At 37.2% G+C, this 24,466-nt stretch overlaps 1 protein-coding gene across 2 annotated transcripts in view; it reads right to left on the bottom strand.

The window, feature by feature from the left end:
- The window catches only part of LNP1 (leukemia NUP98 fusion partner 1), a 42,087-nt gene that overhangs the window by 17,221 nt on the left and 400 nt on the right, over positions 1–24,466 (bottom strand). The window contains exons 1-2 of one of the 2 annotated variants that reach the window (XM_027868743.1): positions 16,479–16,606; positions 12,022–12,312 (exon numbers count right to left, since the gene is read on the bottom strand). In XM_027868743.1, coding sequence (XP_027724544.1) covers positions 12,022–12,177 — 156 coding nt within the window. In that variant the 5' untranslated portion in view covers positions 12,178–12,312; positions 16,479–16,606. Of the gene's footprint in view, positions 1–12,021; positions 12,313–16,478; positions 16,607–24,466 lie in introns of those variants that run through there. The other variant, XM_027868747.1, reaches the window with a different exon arrangement.

Here is a 24,466-nt window from a genome sequence, read left to right as displayed (position 1 = left end):
TTGGGACTGGAAACAATACTGTTCCTCAATGTCCCTGATCCCTTGGGACTGGAAGCAATACTTCCCCTTAGGGTTCCCGCTCCTGCTTTACCAAAAGTGCTCCTCTCTGCCCTTGAACTATGACCTTGAAGTGGGTATAGGCAGTGGAGGTGCCAAACAGCATCTGGTCCTGTGTTGAGTGCTAGCACAGGGGTCCCCTGCAATCTCATTCTGGCCAGTTGCCAGGTGCCCTCACCCTCTCTGGCTTGAGAACTCTGAAAGCTGCTGCTGCTGCTGTCACCACCACCTAGACACACCACTGGGGTCTCATCTGTGTGGGCTCCAGACCAGCCTCCTTCCCCACTTCCTGGAGTTCTCTTTCCAATCTCCTATATTGTATTAGGCCGAAAGAGTGTCTCACTCTGACCTTTTGTTGACTCTGCCACTCCAGAATTCGATTTGAGACGTTATGTTAAAGCTATCTGGAGGGGAATTTTGGGAGAACTCAGCTGAGCACTTTTTCTACTCCAACATCTTGGCTCTGCCTCCAGGAGTTTATAGCCCCATTTTTTAAAGGTTATAATCCCTCTAAGTACAATTTCCTTCAGAAAATAATGTGTAATGGGGAACTGGCCAAGAGGAGTCCAGTCCCTGAAGAATATGCAGTCTGTTCTGCCTGGTGCCAAAACCACAGGAATGCTTGGGGTAACCTGCTTCCAGCTGGAGAGAATGAAAGGCCTTCTACTTCAAAGCACATGCATAGATTCTGTGACTGTTTTCTCTCCTTTACTGTGGGGTGAAGCAATGCTTTTAAATTGGCTGCTGAGCCAGAATGGAGTATGCATGCTGTGGTGAGGGAAAGATGAAATGACTGAGGAAATAAAGGTTTGAGCTTCTGAGCATATCAATTTATTAAACAATGTATGCCAGTTGAATAACAAATTGGGACCTCCTAAGCTTAGGGCTAGATTCTGAATGCCCAGGGAGACAGACTTTTATGCATTAAAAACAATTAAATAAAAGTGAACAGTTAACCAGGATACAAGATTAGGTCATCTGATATCTATTTGGAGAAAAGATTAGGGACTTTCCAACTTGGGAAGCAGAGAGTAAACAAGTACAATTCCCTGAAATCAGAAAAAGAGGTGTCCCATTCCCCCCAAATGTTTGTATTCAATCAAAGATGTGGAATTGTTAGAAAATTCCTTGCATCAGTCTTTGGATCTGACCAAGTTTCTGGTCAGCATAACTTAAGTCCTTAGTCAGGAGTCTCTAAGAAGCATAGTAGAGGTGGTCCAGCTTCCCAGCCATACAGGGCCATGTTCAAACAATGCAGCAAAGTCCTGTCATAATTCTCACAACTGAATAAAGTTTTCTCACAAGACAGAAATTGGACTAGACTCATAATTGAATAGAAAGGAAACTGAGCTAGTCCAGAATTGAGTCACAAGATGGAGTCAATGTGGTTCACCCCATTACCATTACCACTTGATGTTCTAATATCCTATCTCCCTCAATACAGAAGAGTACAATTAGGACAAATCTAAGTCTTTTTCTTGGTGGCAATAGAGCAGGAAAATTTCTTTAAATCACATAATGAAGGCAGCTACCTAGTTCACCAACTTGTGAGTTAGTTCCTGAAAAGTACTATATATCCAGAAAAATTACAAGTAAAGGAGTTCAATATTTCTACCACTAAACAAAATTTTTATCTGGCATAATGCATGATGCCACTAATCTGGGAACCACAGTCAATACACAGTGAGTTAAAATATGGTTTGTGGTAGAAATTTTAAATTTCTTTATCAATGATTTTGCTAGCTCTAAAATGACATGGCTGCAGGGACAAAAGAACAGAAGTGGAATGTACTGCTAATTTGCAGAAATGAGTAAGCCATTTTGATACTGTTTTCTTGGTCCATTCTGTGGTTTCTCTCGGCAATCTCACTAGGTAAGGAGGAAGCAGACAAATAGTGAAGAGGGCTACATATTCCTTCGTTTCTTTGCTCTGATTTCATAAAAGTCACCAAGTCTGTAAAGTGAAATTTCTTTGTTCATTTTGGCTACAGTTGCAGATTACAATGAGCACTGCCAGAGAGTAAGGTTTCCAGAGGGCAACCAACGCCTGCCTGAGGTGCTTCATGTTCTTGGCTAAATATACCCAGTCCATTACAATGGGTTAGGACAGATCATGGGGCTCATAAAGCTTTAAGACTTTGGCTTTAGACAGAAGTATGCAACATGTAAATGGATCGCTGAGCACAAATTCTCCCTTTGTATGTGATGAGGCAGATGGCAGGTTATTTATAGTTTAAAGAGGAAAGAGCCTAGAAATAAAGCATTTGGAGTCAGAGATTCTAGGTTCACATTCTGGATTTGCCATTTACAAGTTGTGTAACCTTAAGCAAGTTACTTTATCTCTCTTGATGTCAGTTTCCTTCTCCGTAAAATGAAAACAAACAAAACTTTCAAAGAATAGAGAGAAATCATAATCAAGTACTAGAAGGATCACTTAGAAAAGGAGATAGCCAGGAAAACAATGAGAAGGGCAGCTAGGTGGCACAGTGGATACAGCACCAGTTCTAAAGTCTGGAGGACCTGAGTTCAATCTGGCCTCAGACACTTGACACTTACTAACTCTGTGACCCTGGGCAAGTCACTTAACCCCACTGCCTAGCAACAAACAAACAAAAACAAAACAAAACAAAAAAACAGAATGAGAGAAAGAAAAAAGAACAGATGACTTTTTTTGTAACTGGCCCAGGGTCACACAGCTAGTAAGTGTTGGATGTCTGAGGCTGGATTTGTACTCAGGTCCTCCTGACTATGAGCTGGTACTCTCTCCACTGCACCACCTAGCTTCCCCTAGATGACTTCTAAACTTCCTGCAAGCTCTAAATCTAATATCCTTTGTACCTCAAAATGGATCAGCGCAGGGAAAAGATTTGGGGAGGCAGAGTTATAGGAAATGGGGATAATATTAATAGCATGTTTTTGTTAAGTTCCTTTTTACGAGTGCAAAGCCCTTAACACACATAGGTTTCATTTGTTCTTGCAACATTTCTGGTAAGCAAGAAAGCAGTAGGCAGTATTAATCCAGTAAACCAAGTCATTGGTTGATCTGTTAAACATAAGTTAATTAAGTAGTAAGAAGACAATGAAGAGCAAGATTTCCTAGGTACATTCCAGGACTGGTGTTGTTTTCTCTATTGAGATCACATCTCCCAAAATGTTTTATGTTGTTGTATGTATGCCATTTAGTTCCTATCTTACTTGGTTAAATCACTTTCTAAAAGAAAAAAAATCCATTTTGCCTACTAATTACAGAATTTGGTGTTGTCTATAAAAAGCCAAATAGATTAACTTCATTTGTGTTATAAATACCTGAAGCAGGACTCATGTCATTTTTGTCTACCATTATTGCAATGACTGAACTGTTGGCCATAACAAAAACCTTAAAATTCATAAAAACAACCATACACAATATAGTATATTTTCCTAATAACCCCCAGATTTAGGGAGTTTTTCTCTTTGTCTTCACTCTTTTGGAGCAAGGTAGGCTACATCTCTCCATCGGGGTCTGGGGGTATCCATGAGGGACTGAGTGTCTCTTCTCTGATACTATCAGCTTGAACTTTCCAGGTGTGTTCCCCACTCTCTGTCAGCCACCATTGTCTAGTGCCTCAGGTCTAGTAACCAGTTTACATCAATTAGCTTTTTGTTGTTATCCAGTCATTCCAGTTGTGTCTGCCTTTTCATGACGTCTTTTGGGGTTTTCTTGGCAAAGCTACTGGAATGGTTTGCCATTTCCTTCTCTAATTCATTTGACAGATGAGGAAATTGACGCAAACAGGGTTAAGTGACTTGCCCAGGGTCATGCACCTAGTGTGTGAAGCCAAATTTGAACTCAGGAAGATGAGTCTTTTTGACTTCAGTCCAGAGGCTCTATCCACTGCATCACCTAGCTGCCCCAATCAATTAGCTTTTACAAGGGGATATTTATTTCAAAGATAGAGTAAGAACAGAAGTATAAACATTTCCTCTCAACTCCTCAGGGACATAAGGGCATAGTCTCTAGGGAGAGTAGGCTCAGACTTAGTACAGATTTAGTAGATTCTACATAATAATAGTCCCACTAAGTTCAAGTCCAAGTTCAGCAATGCTTCTGGATGAGTCCGCATCTCAGCTACCACTAGGCTGGGTCCTGAAGGTCATTCCTTACTTCTTAGGACATCAATGCCACCTGGCATTGACTAGTCTCCTCGACTTCTAGACATGGTTCACAATCATGACCTTTTCAAACTTGCAAAGATGTTACTCATTACTTTTTTAATCTAAGAAAGAAAGAAAGGAAGGAAGGAGGGAAGGATGGAAAAAAGGAAGGAAAGAAGAAAGGAAGGAAAGAAGGAAGGAAGGAAGGAAGGAAGGAAGGAAGGAAAGAAGGAACGAACGAACGAAAGAAGGAAGGAAAGAAGGAAGGAAGAACAAATTCCAAGGCAGGCAAAAAAAATGAGCACGATACTTACAAAGCCACATTACAGCCTTGGCTGGGGAGAGGTCCTGAGGCCTTCTCTAGACAGCATTTTCTCTTTCAAGGTACCATCCATCAAGAAGTTGGCCAGGAGCATCTAGGTGGTGCAGTGAATAGAGCACCAGCCCTGGAGTCAGGAGGATCTGAGTTCAAATCCAGCCTCAGACACTTGACACTTACTAGCTGTGTGACCCTGGGCAAGTCACTTAACCCCACTGCCTACTCCCCCCCCAAAAAAAAAGTTGGCCAAAGAAAAATGAAACCAAATTTGCTTATCTGGACTTTTTTTTAATACAACTCCAGGTCATTCAAAATGGCTCTTTTTTTTTCTTTATCATGTGGCTAGCAGACCAGAACCATTTTCAGAAGTTCTATATTTGCTCCACAATCTCTCCAAGGCACTTCTGTTACACATCATCACAACTTCTCAGAAGCAGGCTGCCTAGCGTCTTCCACTTGGGAATTTAATTAGCAGCACTTTGTGAATGCTCATAAGTATTACTCAATGGCTAGTCCTCTAGTACACTAATAAAAAAAAAGGGAAGGAAGACTGATAGATGTTATGATAAATGAATTAAAACTTTCAGAAATACTTCTGGAACAAACAGACATCACTTCCCAACAGTAAAGGCTAACAATAGGTATATGCCATTTGACTTATTAATTATAACTAATATTAATTTGCTTCCAGGTAGAGCCTATGAAAAAGGTAATATCCAAGAATTGAACCAAAAAACTCTCTTTGGGTAACAGCCACATACACTCAACCAACAATGTGTCAACAAAGAAACAGATTCAAATGGTTGAGTCATGTAGATTTGATTATAGAAATGGAAGAGTTTATTATAACAATAAAAGATTAGGTCATTGCTACCAGAAATTACAGAAGGTTCATCCTTAAGGAACCCAGATTTGATCTCTGCAGATTTTGCATGGAAGTGGTAGAAATTGAACAACATATCACTGCAGTTTGCAAAAATTTATGCCTTACCAACTATCTAGAAAGACATGATCAAGAGGCCATAATTTTATATCAGAAACTCACTAGACATCATAATGTAGCAGAAAACAGATTCCTATACTACAAAAAAAAAAGAAAGAAAAAAGCTCTGAAATATCACTGAGAGTTCAATAGATAGATTTATATTGGAGCAAGATCATCATCACAGACCAAATTACTGCAAATTGCCCAAATAATGTTGACCTATAAAAATTTAGGAACATTTGCAATAAATGTTGTTATATCAAAGACATATAACCTCCGAAGTGCATGGAATGAAAAGCTCTCAAAATATAGAGACATAATAAAGAAGTCAAAACCCTGAGGGAATGGGATAAAGTACATACCTCTTGTCTTGCCTGCTACTGGAATAGTCCTTAAGATGACTTAAGTAAGACTCTAGAAGGTGACCCTATAGACCATACTTCTTTCAATTCCAGAAAAAAAAATTGTAGGATATCAAACACAAAACATAAAATAGGGGCAGCTAGGTGGCACAGTGGATAGAGCACTGACCCTGGAGTCAAGAGGACCTGAGTTCAAATCCAGCCTCAGACCAAACACTTGATACTTACTACCTGTGTGACCCTGGGAAAGTCACTTAACCTCAATTGCCTAAAAAAAAAAAAGACATAAAATAGTAACAGTAGGATAATAACTTGTCTCAAGGCCATTTCTATTTGAATGTCATCAACTATAAGATGAGAAAAAATGGAATAATAATACTACCTCACATTTATATAGAGCTTTAAGATTTGTAAAGCACTTCCACGTATTATCTCATCTGATCCTCAGAATAACCCTTTGTGATTGATGTTATTATCATCCCCATTTTACAAAAAAAAGGAAACTGTGGCTTCCAAAGGCCAAGTAACTTCCCTAGGTCCACAGCTTTGAAATATATTAAATCAGGATTCAAATCCAGGTCTCCCACACTCCAAGTCCAGTATGCTATCCACCAGTCCACATAAAATGAAAGCAGCTACATAAATGCAAGCCAAGAAGGTTGGCAGAGAGAAGAAAAGCCAGAGAAGCCAGTGCAAGTTCAGGTAAATGCAGAAACCCCTGGAGGTGAGGAGGGAAGCTGGGACACAGGAACTTGAAGCGGAAGATGGGGAAAAGTGGGGAGGCAGGTGGCAAGTCAGGGCAGGAGCCACGAAACAGTGAGATTGGAGCCACATTCTAGCCTTGTCTAGAAGAAAGGATAAAACCAGGACGATATCAATGAGCAGGTCACTGAGCAAGGCACCTGAACCCTGACATGATTTCTCAGAGTACTAGGAGTCACAGAAAGAGACGGAGCCGCATCAGCCCCAGTAGTGGCAATAGTGGTGGTGGGATGGGACTGTGTAGGAAGACAGAGCATTATCTCCAACATTGCACTTTGACCTAGCAATGCCAATTAGGCATTGTGCAGGGAGAAGACAGAGACCAGCCAAGGCCAGAACCTGCTGTGGACCACCATGAGAGAGAAAACAGGGACTGAAGGAAAAGGCAAGGTCTAATACTAGCCACCTCATTAGATAAATAGAAGCCATAGCTTCCAGACTACTTGTCCTATTTAATCCATTTAAAAGCATCAAAGCGGAAATATCCCAAGCCAAGAACATGGGCTAAAAAGACAGTAAATAGAAGAAAACATCAAACATAATAAAGAAATATTTTGGATTAGAAAAAGCCCACAAACTAGGAAAAAAGGAAATAAACATTTTATTAAGCACTTACCATGTTGCAGGTACTGTACTAAGAACTTTACGAATTGTGCTTCATTTACTCCTCACAATAACCCTGGGAGGTAGGTGCTATTACTACCACTATTTTACATTTGAGGAAACTGAGGCAGGCAGTGGTTAAGTGACTTGCCAAGAGTTAGAAAGCTAACAAGTGTCTGAGGCCAGATTTGAACCCAGGTTTTCCTAACTCTAAGCCCAGTACTCTATCTATTATGCTACTTAGCTACTTCAAAAATAAACCCAAAAGATGAGAGTAACCCCTCCACAACTGCAAACAGGGCCTCAGAAGTGGGGAAAATGGCTTAGCTGCAAAGACTAAAAGAATGGTTGAAAGAAATAAAACAAGAGGTTAAAAACTAAAATTAGAAAATGATGAATTTAGGGGAAAAAAAGAAAACAAGAATAGTTTAGAACAGAAAGTGGAAAACCTTACTCAAGTAGCAGACTCATTGAAAAATAGGATGGACAAAACTACTAGGTACTGGCTAAGAAATAGAGTGGTGAATCAATGGAATAGGTTAGGTATGCAAGACACAGTAGTCAATGACTATAGTAATCTACTATTTAATAAACCCAAAGACCCCAGCTTCTGGGATAAGAACCCACTTTTTGAAAAAAACTGCTGGGAAAACTGGAAAAGAGTATGGCAGAAACTAGACATAGATCAAAATCTCATACCATATACCAAAATAAAGTCAAAATGGGTTCATGATTTAGATATAAAGGCTGATACTATAAGCAAACTGGGAGAGCAAGGAATAGTTTACCTGTCAGATTTATGGAGAACAGAAGAATTTATGACCAAACAGGAGATAAAGAACATTATGAAATACAAAATGGGTAATTTTGATTACATTAAATTGTAAAGTTTTTGCACAAACAAAGCCAATGCAACCAAGATTAGGAGGGAAGCAGAAAACTGGGGGTAAATTTTTACAATGTGTCTCTTATAAGGGCCTCATTTCTAAAATATATAGAGAATTAAGTCAAATTTATAAGAATACAAGTCATTCCCCAATTGATAAATGGTCAAAGGATATAAACAGGCAGTTCTCAGATGAAGAAATTAAAGCCGTCTCTAGTCATATGAAAAAATGCTCTAAATCATTATTGATTAGAAAAATGCAAATCAAAACAACTCTGAGGTACCACATCACACCTATCAGATTGGCCAACATAATAAAACAGGAAAATGATAAATGTTGGAGAAGATATGGCAAAATTGGAACACTAATGCATTGTTGGTGGAGTTGTGAAATGATCCAACCATTTTGGAGAGCAATTTGGAACTACGCTCAAAGGGCTATAAAAATCTGCATACCCTTTGACCCAGCAACAGCACTTTTAGGGCTGTATCCCAAAGAGATCATACAAATGGGAAAAGGACCCACATCTACAAAAATATTTATAGCAGTTCTTTTTGTGGTGGCCAAGAACTGGAAATTGAGGGGATGCCCATCAATTGGGGAATGGCTGAACAAGTTGTGGTTTATGAATGTAAGGGAATACTATTGTGCTCTAAGAAATGATGAGCAGGCAGACTTCAGAAAAACCTGGAAAGACTTGTATGGACTGATGCTAAGTGAAGTGAGCAGAACCAGAAGAACATTGTATACAGTAATAGCCACATTATGTGATGACTAACATTGATAGACTTAGGCCTTCTCAACAATACAAGGATCTAAGACATCTCCAAAGGTCTCATGATGGAAAATGCTATCCACATCCAAAGAAAGAACTACGGAGAATGAATGCAGATCGAAGCATACTATTTGCTATTTTTATTCTTCTGTTTTGTTTTGTTTCCTCTTTCTTGTGGTTCCTCCTATTGGTTCTAATTCTTCCTTACAACATCACTAATGTGAAAACATATTTAATAGGAATGTATATGTATAGGTTATATCCAATTGTGTACTGTCTTGGGGAGGGAGGCGGGGAAGGATGGGGAGAAAAATTTAAAACTCAAAAGCTTATGGAAGTGATTGTTGATAAATCAAAATAAATTAATAAAAAATTTTTAAAAAATCAGAATCCAACAATATGCTATTTACAAGAAACAAACTTGAAACAAAGATTCACACAGGGCTATAAGGAGGAACTGGAGCAAGATTTTTATGCTTCAGGTGAATTAAAAATAGTAGACGTGATAATCATTCTCTCTGACAAAGAAATAGTAAAATAGTTACAAGACATAAGCAGGGAAACTATATTATGCTTAACAATACCATGGATAACAAAATAAAATCAATATTTAACATATATGAAACAAATGGCATAGCAAACTAGGTATTTAAAAGGTAATTGAATCATAAGGAGAAAAAGAGAGGAAAAGAATAATAGATGATACCTCAATGTGCCTTCTTTAGACCTAGAAATATCTAACAAAAATAAACAATGAAGAAATTAAAAATCTGAATAGAATCTTAGGAAAGTTAGATATGATAGATCTCTGATGATTATTGAATGAGAATAGAAAGGAGTATACATATTTTTCCTCTGTAAAAATTGACTAATTCTAGGATATAAATACCTCATAAACAAATACAGAAAAACAGAAATATTAAACATATCCTTTACTGATAACAATACAACAAACATTATAATAAATTTTTAAAGACCTTCGAAGAAAGGATTCAAGTTTAAATAGATACTGAGTAATCTGATCCTAAAGAATTGGTGGATCAAAGAACAAATCACAGAAGCAATATGTAATTTCTTTAAATAAAATGAAATAATGGGCAATCATATTAAAGCTTTTGGGATATAGCCCAGATAGTCTTGATGTGAAAATTTACATCTCTTAACATTTTCATTTAAAAAAAAAAACACATAACAGAAAAAAAAATCAATGAATTGGGCATGCAACTAAAGTAATTATAAAAGTAATAAAACAGAATCCCTAGTCAAATATAAAAATAAGATTTCTTAAAATCAAATAAGAGATTAGCAAACAAAGAATTATTAGTAAGATAGAAAACAAAGAATTATTAGTAAGACTAGGGATTCATTTTTTTTTAAATCACAAAAATAGGTAAACCATTAACTTATTTGATTAAAAAAATCTAGTTGTTAGTATAAAAAATGAAAAAAAAATTTACAATAAATGAAGAGAAAATAAGAAAATCATTAAACTATTTTTTCCCAATCACATGCCAACAAATTGACTACTTAAATGAAATGGAAGAATATTTAAATTAACAAAATTCACAGAACTATAAACAGAGAATTTAAATATCCCAATCTCAGAAGAAGAAATTGAACAAACTACAAAAGAATGAGAAAAGAAAAATATCTGGACCAGATGGATTCACAAGTAAATTCTATCAAACTTTAAAAGAATAATTATTTCCAATATTACATAAATTACTTGCAAAAATAGGGAAAGAAAGAATCCTATCAGCCTCCTGTTTTGAATCTAAGATGGCCTTGTTCACTAAACCAGAGAGAGACAAAGAAAGAAAGGAACCTATAGACAGCAATACATAAAATATTGGCAATGTATTAGCAAAGAGGCTAAAACAATACATTAAAAATATTTTACATTACAAGTAAGCTGATGCATCATTAAAAAGGGAGAGAAAAGAAGGAAGTTCAGAATGGGACAGAAATATGCAGGCCAGTGTTGTAACTAGCATGCTAAATTTGAAGTATATGAAATAAAATACCAAAAATTAGAACCTTATCTCCCTCCCTCCTTCTTAGCCTCCCCACTCCCTGTACCCACAATCTTTAAAAACATAAAGGGAAAGGAAAATGGATTCTCAAAGCCAAGAATCTTTGAAAAAGTTGACTATTGCAACTGAAGTTGTATGTACCAACATCCACATATTCATGCCTTCTTATGCAATACTCTTCTTTGTATAAAGAGATGTTCATATTTGTGAAATGTCAATTTCACAAAAATAAAAAGGAATTTTTTAAAAATGCAAACTGATAACTGCCTCCACTGTAAGCCAAGTTTGACGATGTTATCTACAAGAGTAAAGTACTTTTTCAGCCTAGACTCACAGAATCAAAGAATGATAGAGCTGTAAAGGAACTTGGAAATCATCCAGACTGACCCCCTCATTTTTTACAGATAAGAAAACTGAGACCTAAAAAAATTAAGTGAATTTGTCAAGGTTACTATCTGATAAGTGATACAGATCTGAAAGATAACTTGTTATTTGAACTGGTTAGAATTCTTCACATTTTCTGAGAAAAGAAGAAAATAAGCTTAAATTCCCTAAAACATATTCAGGGGAACTCAGTGCTAAAAATAAAAAATTCCTCCTCTTCTGCCCCTCCCCCCAATACATCTCCAACATCTTTTGGCCTTGAAGAAACCTAGAATGGAGGGCTACTTCCTGGTTATTGGTGGCACAAAAGGTTACACAAAGAACTGGATACCTATACCACCATATAACAAATATGAAGCTCTCAGAAAAAACTGGAGAATACAGTAATTGTGAAGATGAGAACTGTTGGTTCTATTTACCTCTGAGCTTCAAGGTGACTACAGTCAATCATTTTCCTTTTATTAGCTCTATAATCAGGGCTTTGTTCCTAAGACACTGTGTCCATGAAGAAAACATTGCTGGATTTCCATCTCAGAGTGGAGAGATTTGGGCTGTCTCTCTCCGTAAAAGTTCTGATGAGTTCAGGGAAGGGAAAAAAAGATTAAATGAAATACATTTAAGGCCATGAAAACTTGGCTGTGCTAAAGAAGTCTTTAAAAATTACTTTGGACCAACCCCCTTCCTTTATTCCCTCACATCTGTTCTGCAGCAATAACTTACTGGACAAGGCAGGGAGGTTCTTCTATTTCTGATATCCTGGGTTCGGCGTTCCCTATGACTTCTTAATTCTCTCTCATTTTCATCAATCCAGCTGTGACCCCAGAAGCTACTCATCCATTTGGCAAAAGAAACATCATCATCATCTTCATTTTCCATGCACAGACGGTTCAAAACAGCAGAGTTTGTCACCCAATATGATAGAAGCAAATATTATAAAACAGACCTCCAACAAGATCTCTTCAAAACATAGAAAGAGAGTGGAGCTTCCAATTGGTCTCTGATAATGAGATCCTTAAAAAAAAAAAAAAGATTGATAAAATAATGACATGCACCATGGGGAGCTTCAGGCAGTGTCTATTTATAAGTTAACCTGCTCCCCCTCCTCCCCCCTTTTCAAAACAAGAAGCTTTTTAATCTTTTCATTACAGGGATGCTTATGCTACATGGCCTTAAGGGTGGGAAGCCCAGTCCACTGCTTGTTTTCCTATGCACTCAGTTATTTAATGCATCTCCAGCTGTCAATAACATTGGAGTGCTACCAGCTAAAACATGCCTGGAAGGTGTAGGCTAGCTTGGAAATGAGGCCAGAGTTGGAAAGTAGAGGAATGGATGTATTGACTCAAACCTGAAAGATGAACAGCTATGGGCAAGCATGTACCAGGAAGTCATTCATTTCCTGTTCCCCACTGTTAATGAAAAAATTAAAAGACGTTCTGGCTAATGCAAATAATTATAACTATTCACATAAAAGCACTTTATAAAGTGTTTTCCTCACTGCAACTCTATGAGATAATATCAAGGTCTTCTGGGAAAGGGTTCTATGTTTATTTACTCAAGATAATGTGGAAGAAGTGTGTTCCACAAAGAGAATTTGATCTGAGGCATAGTAGTGAAAAATTAGACTCTTATCTTCCCCCTTCCCAGTCTCCCTGTTCCTTGCACCCATAATCTTCAAAAACATGAAGTGAAAGGAAGATGGATTCTCAGAGGCAAGAACCTTTGAAAAAATTGACTTGCAAAAGAAGGACAAATTCCTAAGGTCCAAGGTGTTGAGTACTATAGTTTTTTTGGTTTTTGTAAATAGATATACAGAGGACAGGGATAAGCTCAGAGAACAAGAATCACATTTCACCTTCAATATGAAGGATCCATGCCTCAGGGCTCAAAAATAAACTCCTTTTTTGCTTTTGTAGTCCTTCACTACTTGGCCCCGGCCAGCTTACTGTTTCTCACTTATGACACTCCATCTTGCCTTGTACCCTTTCACTGACAAGTCCCCCATGACTGGAATGCTTTCCATTCTGCCTCTCAGAGTCTCTTGTTTCCTTAAGCAACACCCTCTGCACAAAGCCTGTACTGATCCCCTCCCCCCACCCCAGTAGATAGTGCCTCAAAAATTTACATCGTATTTATTTTTATATACTTTTTTATGTGCATGTTGACTTCCCTAATAGAATGTAATCTCCTTGAAGGCAGGAATTATTTCCTTTTTTTCTTTATATCCCTAGTATCTAACACAGTTCCTGGAACATAGTTGGCATTTAATAAATATTTTGATTGATATAGGGTAGGTATAAGGAAAAATAATAATAGTCATGGCTGCTAGATCTTTGAATAGACTCTGAAGGGAAACTGTGGACATCCCCCCTTCATTGGGTAGCCTTTCAAAAACTATAGATTTTTATTTTGTCAAAGATGGATTAGGCATAGGACTAATTAGAACCATCTCTATTAACTGTATGACATCTCCAGGTACCTTCTTCCAACTCTGTAAGTCAGTGATTCTATAAGCCGATTCCTCTAGGAGTAATATATTCCTACTATACCGACTATATATACTATTATACTATACATATATATATATATATATATACATTATACCTACTAGCCTGCAAAAACTGAACTAGACCTACTCGTCAGCCTCTTATTTCAATTCTGAACCAAAGCAAACATTTTGGAAAGAATACACTTTGAAAAAATATCATGAAGAAAGAAGGAAGAAAAGAAGAAAGAAGGGGAAAAGGAAGGAAGGAAAGAAGGAAGGAAGGGAAAACCTAAGCCTACATAATTATTAGCCCTGAAGAAGTACTGAGAAAATGTACCTCTCTTTTGTTATCACAGAGATGGGGGACAATGGATGTGGAATATTATAAACTCCATCAGAAACAGACCACAAAAACTTTATTAGCCCAGCTCATCTATATCCTAAGTCTAAATTCTGGGTCCAAACAAACATTTTGAAAAGGATTTTTCCTAGGAAAAAATACACAGAAGTTCAATGGAGAAGCCCTTCTACTTATAGGCCCTCTAGACAGATTATTTGGACAATATTCAAACCTGAGAAGAGGGAGAAATGAGGCAGTTAGGGAAAGGATCTTCTTTCTCTAGATTTAACTCCCTTATTCTAACTCTCACTGGATCCCCATTGCCTTCTTCTACTTTTCCCGTGCAGACCTGAGCCACATACAAATTTTTTCTCATCAAGTTAAGAACTTGAAAGTAATGGATGACTTACAAACTTAGAGAAAATAATGGAACTGAGTGTTACGTAGAAACACAGGAACCTTCCAGGGCTCTGATAATATTTCAAATGTAATTTGTTGAATTAGCAGATGGTTTACCTGGGATAGGGGGTATCATGCTTGGACTCCTATATTTTTCTTCTTGGGTTTCTTTAACTATTTGACAATGGTTGCACTTTGATGCTTACCAATGTTATTCATGTTGATGTCATCACACATACTGGTATCATTATAACTTTGGCAAATAGCATCAATTCCAAGTCCATGCCAAGTCAAATACTAAGACTCAGAGTTATTTTTTCCACTTTTATTTAAATTCTTATACAACAGCCTAATTTCCTTAAAGCCCTATTATGCTTGATCTAATGTATATTATTGAGGTACATCACAAAAACAATGGTAAACATTATTAAATGCCTACCTACTATATACTACAATGCCTGGCACAAAATAGGCACTTAATAAATGTTTATTGATTGACTACTCTGTGCTAGAGAAGCAGCCTGGAATACTAAATAGAAAACCTGAAGAACCAGCCTCAAATTTAGTAAAACCTGACCTCAAATTCTGTCTCTAACCCTGGGCAAGACATTTAAACTCTCAACTCCATAAGCAATACTCTAATACTATGAGCTGCAGAGCAGTTGCTGATCTGCATTGGTAGAGAGAATTTCCCCACTGGGAGTTCCTTACTAAAATTATAGATGCCATCCAAACATTTCAAACTACTTCGTGCAGAGCAGTGGGCAAGGAACTGCAGAAAATACAAATCGAGATAAGATCATTGCTTAATGCAACTAACAGTCCTGTAGGAAGATGAGAGGGCGAAGGGGAAGAAAGAGAGCGAGAGAGAGAGAGAGAGAGAGAGAAAATTAGACTATAGGCAGGGATTATTTGTCCTTAGTGGGACCTTTCCAGTGAGGTCTCAATTGCCTACTGTCACAAACTAGGACATTTTAAGCTGTATTGGAGAGGTTCCAGTAAGGGCAGAGGCAACCACAGCCCACATTACAAATACATGAAATGTTAAAAGACAAGTACTATGGCAAGTCCTAGAGAAATGATTGTTATTAACAGGGAGGATTAGGGAAAGCTTCATGGAGGGGCCAGTACTTAATTCAACAGATGAAGACTAGAAAGAAACGCATTCTAGACAGAGGGAAAATCATGAGCAAATACCTGGATACAGGAAATCACAGGGCATTTGCAGGGGGATGGGTTGGGGAGGAGAGGGAAGGATAGTTCAGTTTGGCTGGAGGATAGGCCATTTATAAGAAAATAGAATGTATATGGGTGAGTGATATGAAATAAAGCTGGAAACATAGGGTTGCATCATATTGCAAAGATGACAAAAAGAAGAAAATAGAATGTTTTGGAGGGATTGGGAAAACACAATAAATACACTCTTTGTGGAACTATGAATTGTTCTGATAATTCAAGAAAAATAATTTAGAATTACACCCCAAAAGATACAAAATTACCTTTTGACTCAGAGATACTATTACTAGGGTCCAAAGACAAAGGAAAAGTCTCGTCTATGCAAAAAAAAAATTATAGTTATGGTTTTGAACAAGGAAAAAACTGGAAACAAAGAAGGGAACTACAAGTTGGGGAATGGCTAAACAAACAATGCAATATGAACATAAAGGAATATTATCGCTCCATAAAAAATGACAAATATAAAGAAAACAGAGAAACTTTGGAAGACTCATATGAACTGAAGCAGAATGAAGTAAACAGAAGCAGGAGGACAATTTACATGATGACCAGAAAAAGAAAACAACATTGAAAAATTTCAGAATTCTGAACAATGTACTGACTAATCTGATTTCAGAAGCCTGTCCTCCACATTACTGGCAGAAAGGTAGTGAACTAAAGTTGAGGCATATATTTCCAGACATGGTCAATGTGTTGATTAATTCATCTTGACCATACCTATTTGTTACAAGAGAAAGTTCTGTTGTGGTAGGAAGGAGACGGGGTTTGGACCAGTCAGTGGTAAGTAATAGTGATGTAAATAACAACAGCAACAAGGATGATGATGATGATGATGATGATGATGATGATGATAATGATGGAGCATCCTTAATGCATTTTAAAAATAATTTTATCTGGAAAAAGAAAGAAAGAAAAATCAAGATTTTTTGTTTATTTTGATGTTTTGTGAAGCATCAAGACCTAACAGTTGAAATGAGCTGGACAACCAAGTGTCAAGAAATTTCAGAGCTACAAGAGAGGCTGAATGAAATTAGGAAACCAAAATGCCAGGAATGCTGTAGAGCTGGCCATTTGTCTAAATCAACCTGATTATTCAGAAATTTAGTAGTATTGCAGAAGTTTATCTTCCCCCCTTCCCAAGACAGCGTGCAATCTGATATAAGCTATACATATACATTCATATTAAAACATATTTTCACATTAGTCATGTTATAAAGAAGAATTAAAACCAGTAGGAGAATCTACGAGAAAGAAGAAACAACAACAAAGAGAGCAAAAAGTATGCTTCGATCTGCATTCAGACTCCATAGTTCTTTTTCTGGATGTGGATAGCATTTTCCATCACGAGACTTTTGGAGATCTCTTATATCCTTGCATTGCTGAAAAAGAGCTAAGTTGACCTGGAAAATTGATCCAGAAGAGACAATTTAAAAATTATTAGTCTACCTGAAAATCACGATGAAAAAAAAGAGCCTGGACAGTATCTTTCAGGAAATCATGAAGGAAAACTGCCCTGAGGTCCTAGAACCAGAGGGTAAAATAGCCATAGAAAGAATCCACCAATCACCTCCTGAAAGAGATCCCAAATTGAAAATGCCAAGGAATATAGTAGCCAAATTCCAAAATTACCAGGTCAAAGAGAAAATACTGCAAGCAGCCAGAAAAAAACAATTTAAATATCATGGAACCACAGTCAGGATTACACAGGACCTTGCAGCTTCTACATTAAAAGACTGGAGGGCATGGAATATGATATTCCATAAAGCAAAGGAGCTTGGATTACAACCCAGAATCAACTACCCAGCAAAAATGAGCATAATCTTTCAGGGGAGGAGATGGATATTCAACAAAATAGGGGACTTCCAAACCTTCCTGATAGAAAGACCAGAGCTCAACAGAAAATCTGATTTTCAAATACAAGACTCAAGAGAGACATAAGAAGGTAAATGGGATAGAAAGAAACAACATATTATTAATAAGGGCAAACTGTTTACATCTTTACAAGGGAAGATGACACTTAACCCTTGAGAACTGTATTGTTATTATACCACGTTAAAGGGGTATACATAAAGGGGGTGGGTATAAGTTGACTTTGATGTAATGATAAAAAAAAAATCTAATCAAGTGGGTTAAATGGATCCAAGTAAGTGGATTAATCTGATCTAAGAAAATGTACTGGGAGAAAAGGAAAGGAGGCAGACAAGGGTAAATTACATTACAGGAAAAGGCACAAAACCTTATTACAGCAGAGGGGAAAGAAGGTAGGGAGATGAGCATTGTTTGAACCTTACTCTCATCAGATCTGGCTCAAGAAGGGAATAACATAATCATTTGGGTACTAATATTGATAGACTTAACCCTTCCCAGCAATGCAAGGATCTAAGACATCTCCAAAGGACTCATGATGGAAAATGCTATCCACATCCAGAGAAAGAACTATGGAGTTTGAATGCAGATCTAAGCATGTTATTTGCTATTCTTTTTCTTCTGTTGTGTTTTGTTTCCTCTTTCTAGGTTTCCTCTCCTATTGGTTATAATGCTTACTTACAGCACCACTAATTTGAAAATACGTTTAATAGGAATGTATATGTATAGCCTATATCAGATTTCGTGCTGTCTTAGGGAGGGAGGTGGAGAGGGAGGGACAGAAAAATTTAAAACTCAAAAGCTTATGGAAATGATTGTTGATAAATCAAAATAAATTAATTTAAAAAAAATAAAAGAGCAAAGTCTATCAAAGTTAGCCATTGCACAATGTTGCTGTTACTGTGTATAATGTTCCCGGTTTTGCTCATTTCATTAAGCAACAATTCACGTAAGTCTTTCCAGGTTTTTCTGAAATCAGCCTGCTCATCATTTCTTAGAGCACAATAGTATTCTATCACATTCATATACCACAACTTGTTCAGCCATTCCCCAACGGAGGGGCATCCCCTCAACTTTCAATTCCTGGCCACCACAAAAAGAGCTGCTATAAACCGTCTTGTACATGTGAGTCCTTTTCCCATTTTTTTGATCTCTTTGGGGTAGATTATAGGATTTTGATTATTTGATAATGAATTATAGGAGTTTCAGTGCTTACAGTGAATATAGTTGAAAGCAGTAATTTTTGATAGAAAGCCTAGAGCTGGAAGGGACCTCAGAAATCATTTATCCCATCCTCCCAGTTTTATGGATGAAGAAGCCAAGGTCCTGAAAGTTTAAATTTAAGCAGCCAAGGTCACTCTGGTAGTAGGCTTCAGAGATGAAATGTGAACTCATGACCTTGGGAATTCAGATTCAATGCTTTTTCCATTGTGCCATGCTATATTCTGGCTAGATGGGTCAACTAAGTCATTATAATAGAATTTCATAGTAAGGAGTAGGGCCTGGAGACACTGTTCCAGGATTTGGTTCATATCCATCAATCAGACTGAGGCTGATATGTTGTGAAAAGGTGCCTTTTTACTTGAACGGCTGTGAATAAAATGCTCCAGAAATTAGAGATAAATTGGGGGAAGGGAGTCCTGTTAGGAGCTTCCTTTCCTGAAAGGAAAGGCCATAAAGATGGAAAATTTCTTTAAGGAACCTTTTATGGATAAAGAAACCACTGCTCTTTCAGGGTGACTAATCAGCTTAGTGTCCAAATGCCAGTTGTTTTTTTTTTTCAATATTGCATCTGCTGACAGATGTTTGGTGAACAAACCTCTGAAAGATGATTGATGTTTGATGACTTTTGATGCTTGGAACAAAGGTGATGACAAAATTAACTACTGAAAAATAATGTCCTGAGGATCTGGTGTTGAGAACTGCCAAGCAACCCAAAGGTTCTCTAGGTTGTTTCGGTTGGAGGGTTTCTCCACACCTTAAGTATTGCTTTGATATACATTCCTGTTCCTATTGCTATTAAATTGCTATGCTATTAAAACAATGTTGCCATAGCCTTCTTGCTAATATTTTACTCAATATTTTGCATGGATATTTATTAGAAACATTATTCTATAGTTTTGTTTCTCAGCTTCATCTCTGACTTTACCTCTGGCTCCTTTCTCTATTGTTGGAAACAGTTTATATAAGTTTTTTTTTTAAATGGTTGGTAGAATTCACTTATAAATACATCTGGACCTGTTTTTTTTTTCTTTGAGAGTTCCTTTACAGTTTGTTCATTTTCTTTTGCTGAGACTGGATAATTTAAATTCTCTGTTTCTTGTTCTGTTAATTTTAATATTTTATATTTTTGTAAATATTCATCCATTCTATTTATCAATTTGGCTTGTATATAATTGGGCAAGATAGTTTCTGAATTATTTTTTATTTTATGAGTTTCATTTTTAATCTCTTTAAAACACAAATTGTCCATTTTGTTAGGCTTTTTAAAAAATAGTTCCTCCTATAAGAGAATGGTCCTTGAAAGTCCAGGACCTAATCCCATAAAAGGGACCCACAAAGACTTTAACTTTAAAAGAGGCAGCAGAGTCAAGGAATCCCTTTATAAGGTATGAATGACTACCTTGAAAGAATCAAAAAGGAAGTGGATTCTCCACAGAATTAATAAAGATGAGTTATGCTTCAGGGTGACCTTTAAAATTCAGTTCACTGAGTTCAGGAAAAAGATTTAAAGAGGAAACTTGTTGATAAAATCAGTAGAATATACATGGATTCTGTCTCAGAAAAGCTAGAGCTGAGGCCATCCCCAGAACTTGGAGGAAGGAGGCAGCTAGGTGGCGCAGTGAATAGAGCTCTGCCCTTGGAGTCAGGAGGACCTGAGTTCAAATCCAGACTCAGACACTTAACACTTACTAGCTGTGTGACCCTGGGCAAGTCGCTTAACCCTAATCGCCTCACCAAAAAAGCAAAAAAAAAAAAAAAGAACTTGGAGGAAGCTAAAATTACCAGGCTGGCATACCTGATGGGTCTAGAAGACACTCTAAGAAATAACCATCAAGATTCAGTGCTGAAGGACACAGAGCATACTCACATTGGTCTCTCCTTGCTCAATGGCCAGAGGTAGTTTTCTCTCTAATCTCCCAGGAGTGGGGGCTTCTCAGTAAGCAGTCACAATATCTAGATATCACCAAAGCATGTTGTTGTTGTTGTTTGTCCTTTGAAGAGGACCAATGACATCAGGAAGGTGATGTCTTGACTTGCAAGTGAATTGGATTAAAGTGAAGGAGGGCTGTACAAAGTCACCAGCCTCACTCTTTCCTCCAGAGCCATCTAGGTCCAGTGGCAAGAAAGACTGGAGATGACCTCAAATGCAGTGGGAGACCTTGGTCTTTCCCAGGTCTCAGTTTGTCTGAGGCAACACCCATTCAGTGATTAGGGCTAGGTAAGAAATGAGGCAAAAAATAGCCCTTTTACCTACTAAAAAAAAAAAATCAGTGTGGGAGGGAAAGACCTTAAAGGTTTCTGGACAGAACAGAAACTATTACTATTTACACTCATTCTGAGCCATCAAAACCAAAGACCAAGGTAGGCTTGGGCTGGGACCTATTGTTGGCCAATCAGTGAATGCCAGGGCAATTTGAGTTTAAGGCATGGTCAAATAGCTCCATCCGAATTCCAATGGGCTTTATCAAAGTCTGGTTTTCCAGTGCTGCATTTCAAGAGATCATAAATGAAACTATGTGGGGCAAAAAAGTTAATTGTCACAGTTTTTGTTTTTTTTTTTTAATGATACAATAAATAAGTAGGGAAGAGGGAAAAAAATCTAGCCTGTAAACTCCAAGATATCTTGCAAGGTTTTAGCAATCAAAATTTATATTATTTATATTCCTTTGGGCAGAGCACCCACAAGTAAGGGTTTGATTCCCTGTGTGGATGGAAGGAAAGGAGGGAGAGAAGGGGAGAAAGGAAGGTGGGGAAGGAGGGAGGGAGGGAGGAAAGAAGGAAGAAAAGAAAGAAGGAAGGAGGGAGAGAAAGAAGGAAGGAAGGAAAGAGCATTGCCCAACTGGAACTGGCCAATTGGCTCCCCAGTGGGGCAGCTGCTACTATTCACAGACTGTTATTTGTCCTTGATTCTTGAAGAGGACCAAAGACATCAGGAAAGTGATGTCTTAACTTGCAAATGAATTGGATTTAAGTGAGGCAAAGGCTATGCAAAGTCACTAGCCTCACTCTCTCCTCCAGAGCCATACCAGAAGTATGAAGGCCAATCCTGACTTACCTTCCTCTGTATTATCTACCCCCAACTTCAAAAAGATCATTATCTGTCAATCCTGAATGACTAAGCCATTTGTAACTGGGCTGGTCCAACTCAGGCAAATCCCATCGTATTTTATGTTCAGTATTATATGAAAATGAGATACTAGTACAAGGGTTGGCAAATTTATGGCCTACAGACCAAAACTGGCTCACAGCCCATTTCAGCACGGACTGGAGGACCAGATTTGGCCCTTGAGCTATAGTTTGCCAACTACTGCTTAGCACTTGGTAAATGCTGAACCTGAAACGTATCTCCTCAGGAGGGCAGGATGTAGTGACTTGTGCAGCCTGGGGACAAAGCCAAGTCTGAAAGGTCCTACCTTCCAGTGGCTGGGTCTTTTTACCCCCTCAGACGATCAGGAAATTAGATAAAGCAGCAGGAAGCTTCATCAACAGAGAAACAGCATGAGCCACTGCCCTTGAGACAACCAAGTCTTAAGGATGATCTCAATACACTTTAAGGAAAGCTTAGTCTATCATGAATGGGGTAAGAAGTTAGGATATTGCACCTATGGTATAATCTCTCTAGCTAGGGTCTAAAAAAAAGAATAAAGAAAATTACAGATCCATAAATGCTATTTCACAGAGTAGAGGAGTGGTGATACCAGGAAACCCATCTGGGGAACGTGTCTGCAGTAGAGTGATGGAAAAATAAGAGTGGCTGAACAATCATGATCACTAATGCATCTACTACTACATTAGTTTTATCAGTTCAAGGTTATTTTTCATTTTCAATTTCCTCTTTGAGTTTCAAAACTTCTATTTTTGTGTTTATTTGGGGTTTTTGATTTGTTGTTTTTCTAGTTTTTTTTATTTTGTAGTTACACACTCAATTCATTCTCCATTCTTTTCTTGATGAAAGTGTTGCTGTTGCTGTTGTTGTTGAGTTGTATCTGACTCTTCACGACCCCATGGACCACAGTGTCCATGGGGTTTTCTTGGCATAGATACTAGAGGGATTTGCCATTTCCTTCTCCAGTGGATTAAAGCAAACAGAAGTTAAGTGACTTGCCCAGGGTCGTACAGCTAGTAAGTGTCTGAGGTCACATTTGAACTCAGGTCTTCCTAACTCCAGGCTACCACTCAATCCTAGCTGCCTCCTGATGAAAGTATTAGAGCTATAAATTTTCTCATAATAACTGTTTTGGTTTTATCCTCAAAATTGTGATATGTTGTCTTATTATTGTCCTTTTCTTTGATGAAATTACCTATTTTTTCTGTAATTTGTTCTTTGAGACACATTCTTTAGGATTATGCTATTTAAACTATTTAATTTGGAATCCTTTCTTCAAAGGCCTTTTATTGATTATAATTTTTATTGTGTTGTGGTCAGTTCAGGACGTGTTTAATTTTTTTAATTTAATTTTTTTTTTAATTTTTAATTTTTTGAGCTTTTTATGCCCTAGTATATGGTCAGTTTTTGTAAAGGTGCCATACACAGCAGGAAAATTTGTAACTTAATATGTACCAAATTTAAAAAAAAATTTTTTTTCTTGATCCTCAGAGCAAGAATGTGAGGTATTATGTGTAAAAGAAACTACCTATTCTAACTATTCTATTCCCAATCAGTAATTGCTAGAAATCTATCATATATAACTTTTTAAAAATTTTATTCAGATCTTTAACTTCTTCCTTGTTTACTTGGTGTGTGAGAATCCATCAAGACCTCTCTGTCAAGAGGTAGGTAACATACTTCATCAAAGGTCCTTTGGAAGGTTGGTTTGCTATTGCATTGATCAGAGTTCTTAAGTCTTTCAAAGTTTCTTATAATGCTGCTTTCCTTAAATAAATTATTCTCCTTGTTCTGCTCATTTCATTCTGCTTCAATTCATACTACGTATGACTTTCTGAAATTATCTCTTTTGTCATTTCTTATGACTCAATAATATTCCATTACATTCATATACCACAATTTGTCCAGCCATTTTCCAGTTGTCTAAAAGGTGATCTAAGGTACTCTCTAAATTTTAGTTCTTTTCTTTTCCTCCTCCTTTTAAATCCCCTCTTCTGGATCAAGAAGTTTGTTTTGCTTATGACTTCATTCTCTGGTATTATCTTCCTTCTTAACTGTTCCCTTCTCCCCAATTTGTTTTCTTATTGAATTTTATTTCTACACCAAACTGTTCGTGTATTCAACTGTTCTTTGATGTTTCAGATAAGAATGAGGTATATCTGATGTCCACTACTTCATCTTTCCTCAGTTTTTATATACTCTTCTCAAATCCCAATTATGAGAAAAAGCAAATTCTACATTCTTCTTCCTCCTTTCTACACTAGTGTATAACTTTTACCCTCCCTTCTCTTTCCCTATATCAAACCCTCAGAACAAAACCAATCTATTCCCAGCACCTGTTTTTCTTACTTGTCCAATATCATTCAAAGACATTAAGTTTCTGAAGGGATACATTTACATCTCCTCCATTAGAATGTTGGCAATACATCACGATATAACTCTTTTAAATAAATATCTTTGTCAAATAACCTTATCTCTTTTAATTTCTCTGTACTCCTGTGTTTTTACT

This window comes from Vombatus ursinus, unplaced genomic scaffold (assembly GCF_900497805.2).
Source record: "Vombatus ursinus unplaced genomic scaffold, bare-nosed wombat genome assembly UNPS02001419.1, whole genome shotgun sequence".
In the NCBI taxonomy this organism is placed as follows: domain Eukaryota; kingdom Metazoa; phylum Chordata; class Mammalia; order Diprotodontia; family Vombatidae; genus Vombatus; species Vombatus ursinus.
Note: the sequence above shows the minus strand (reverse complement) of the source record. Positions and strands in the feature narration are given on the sequence as shown.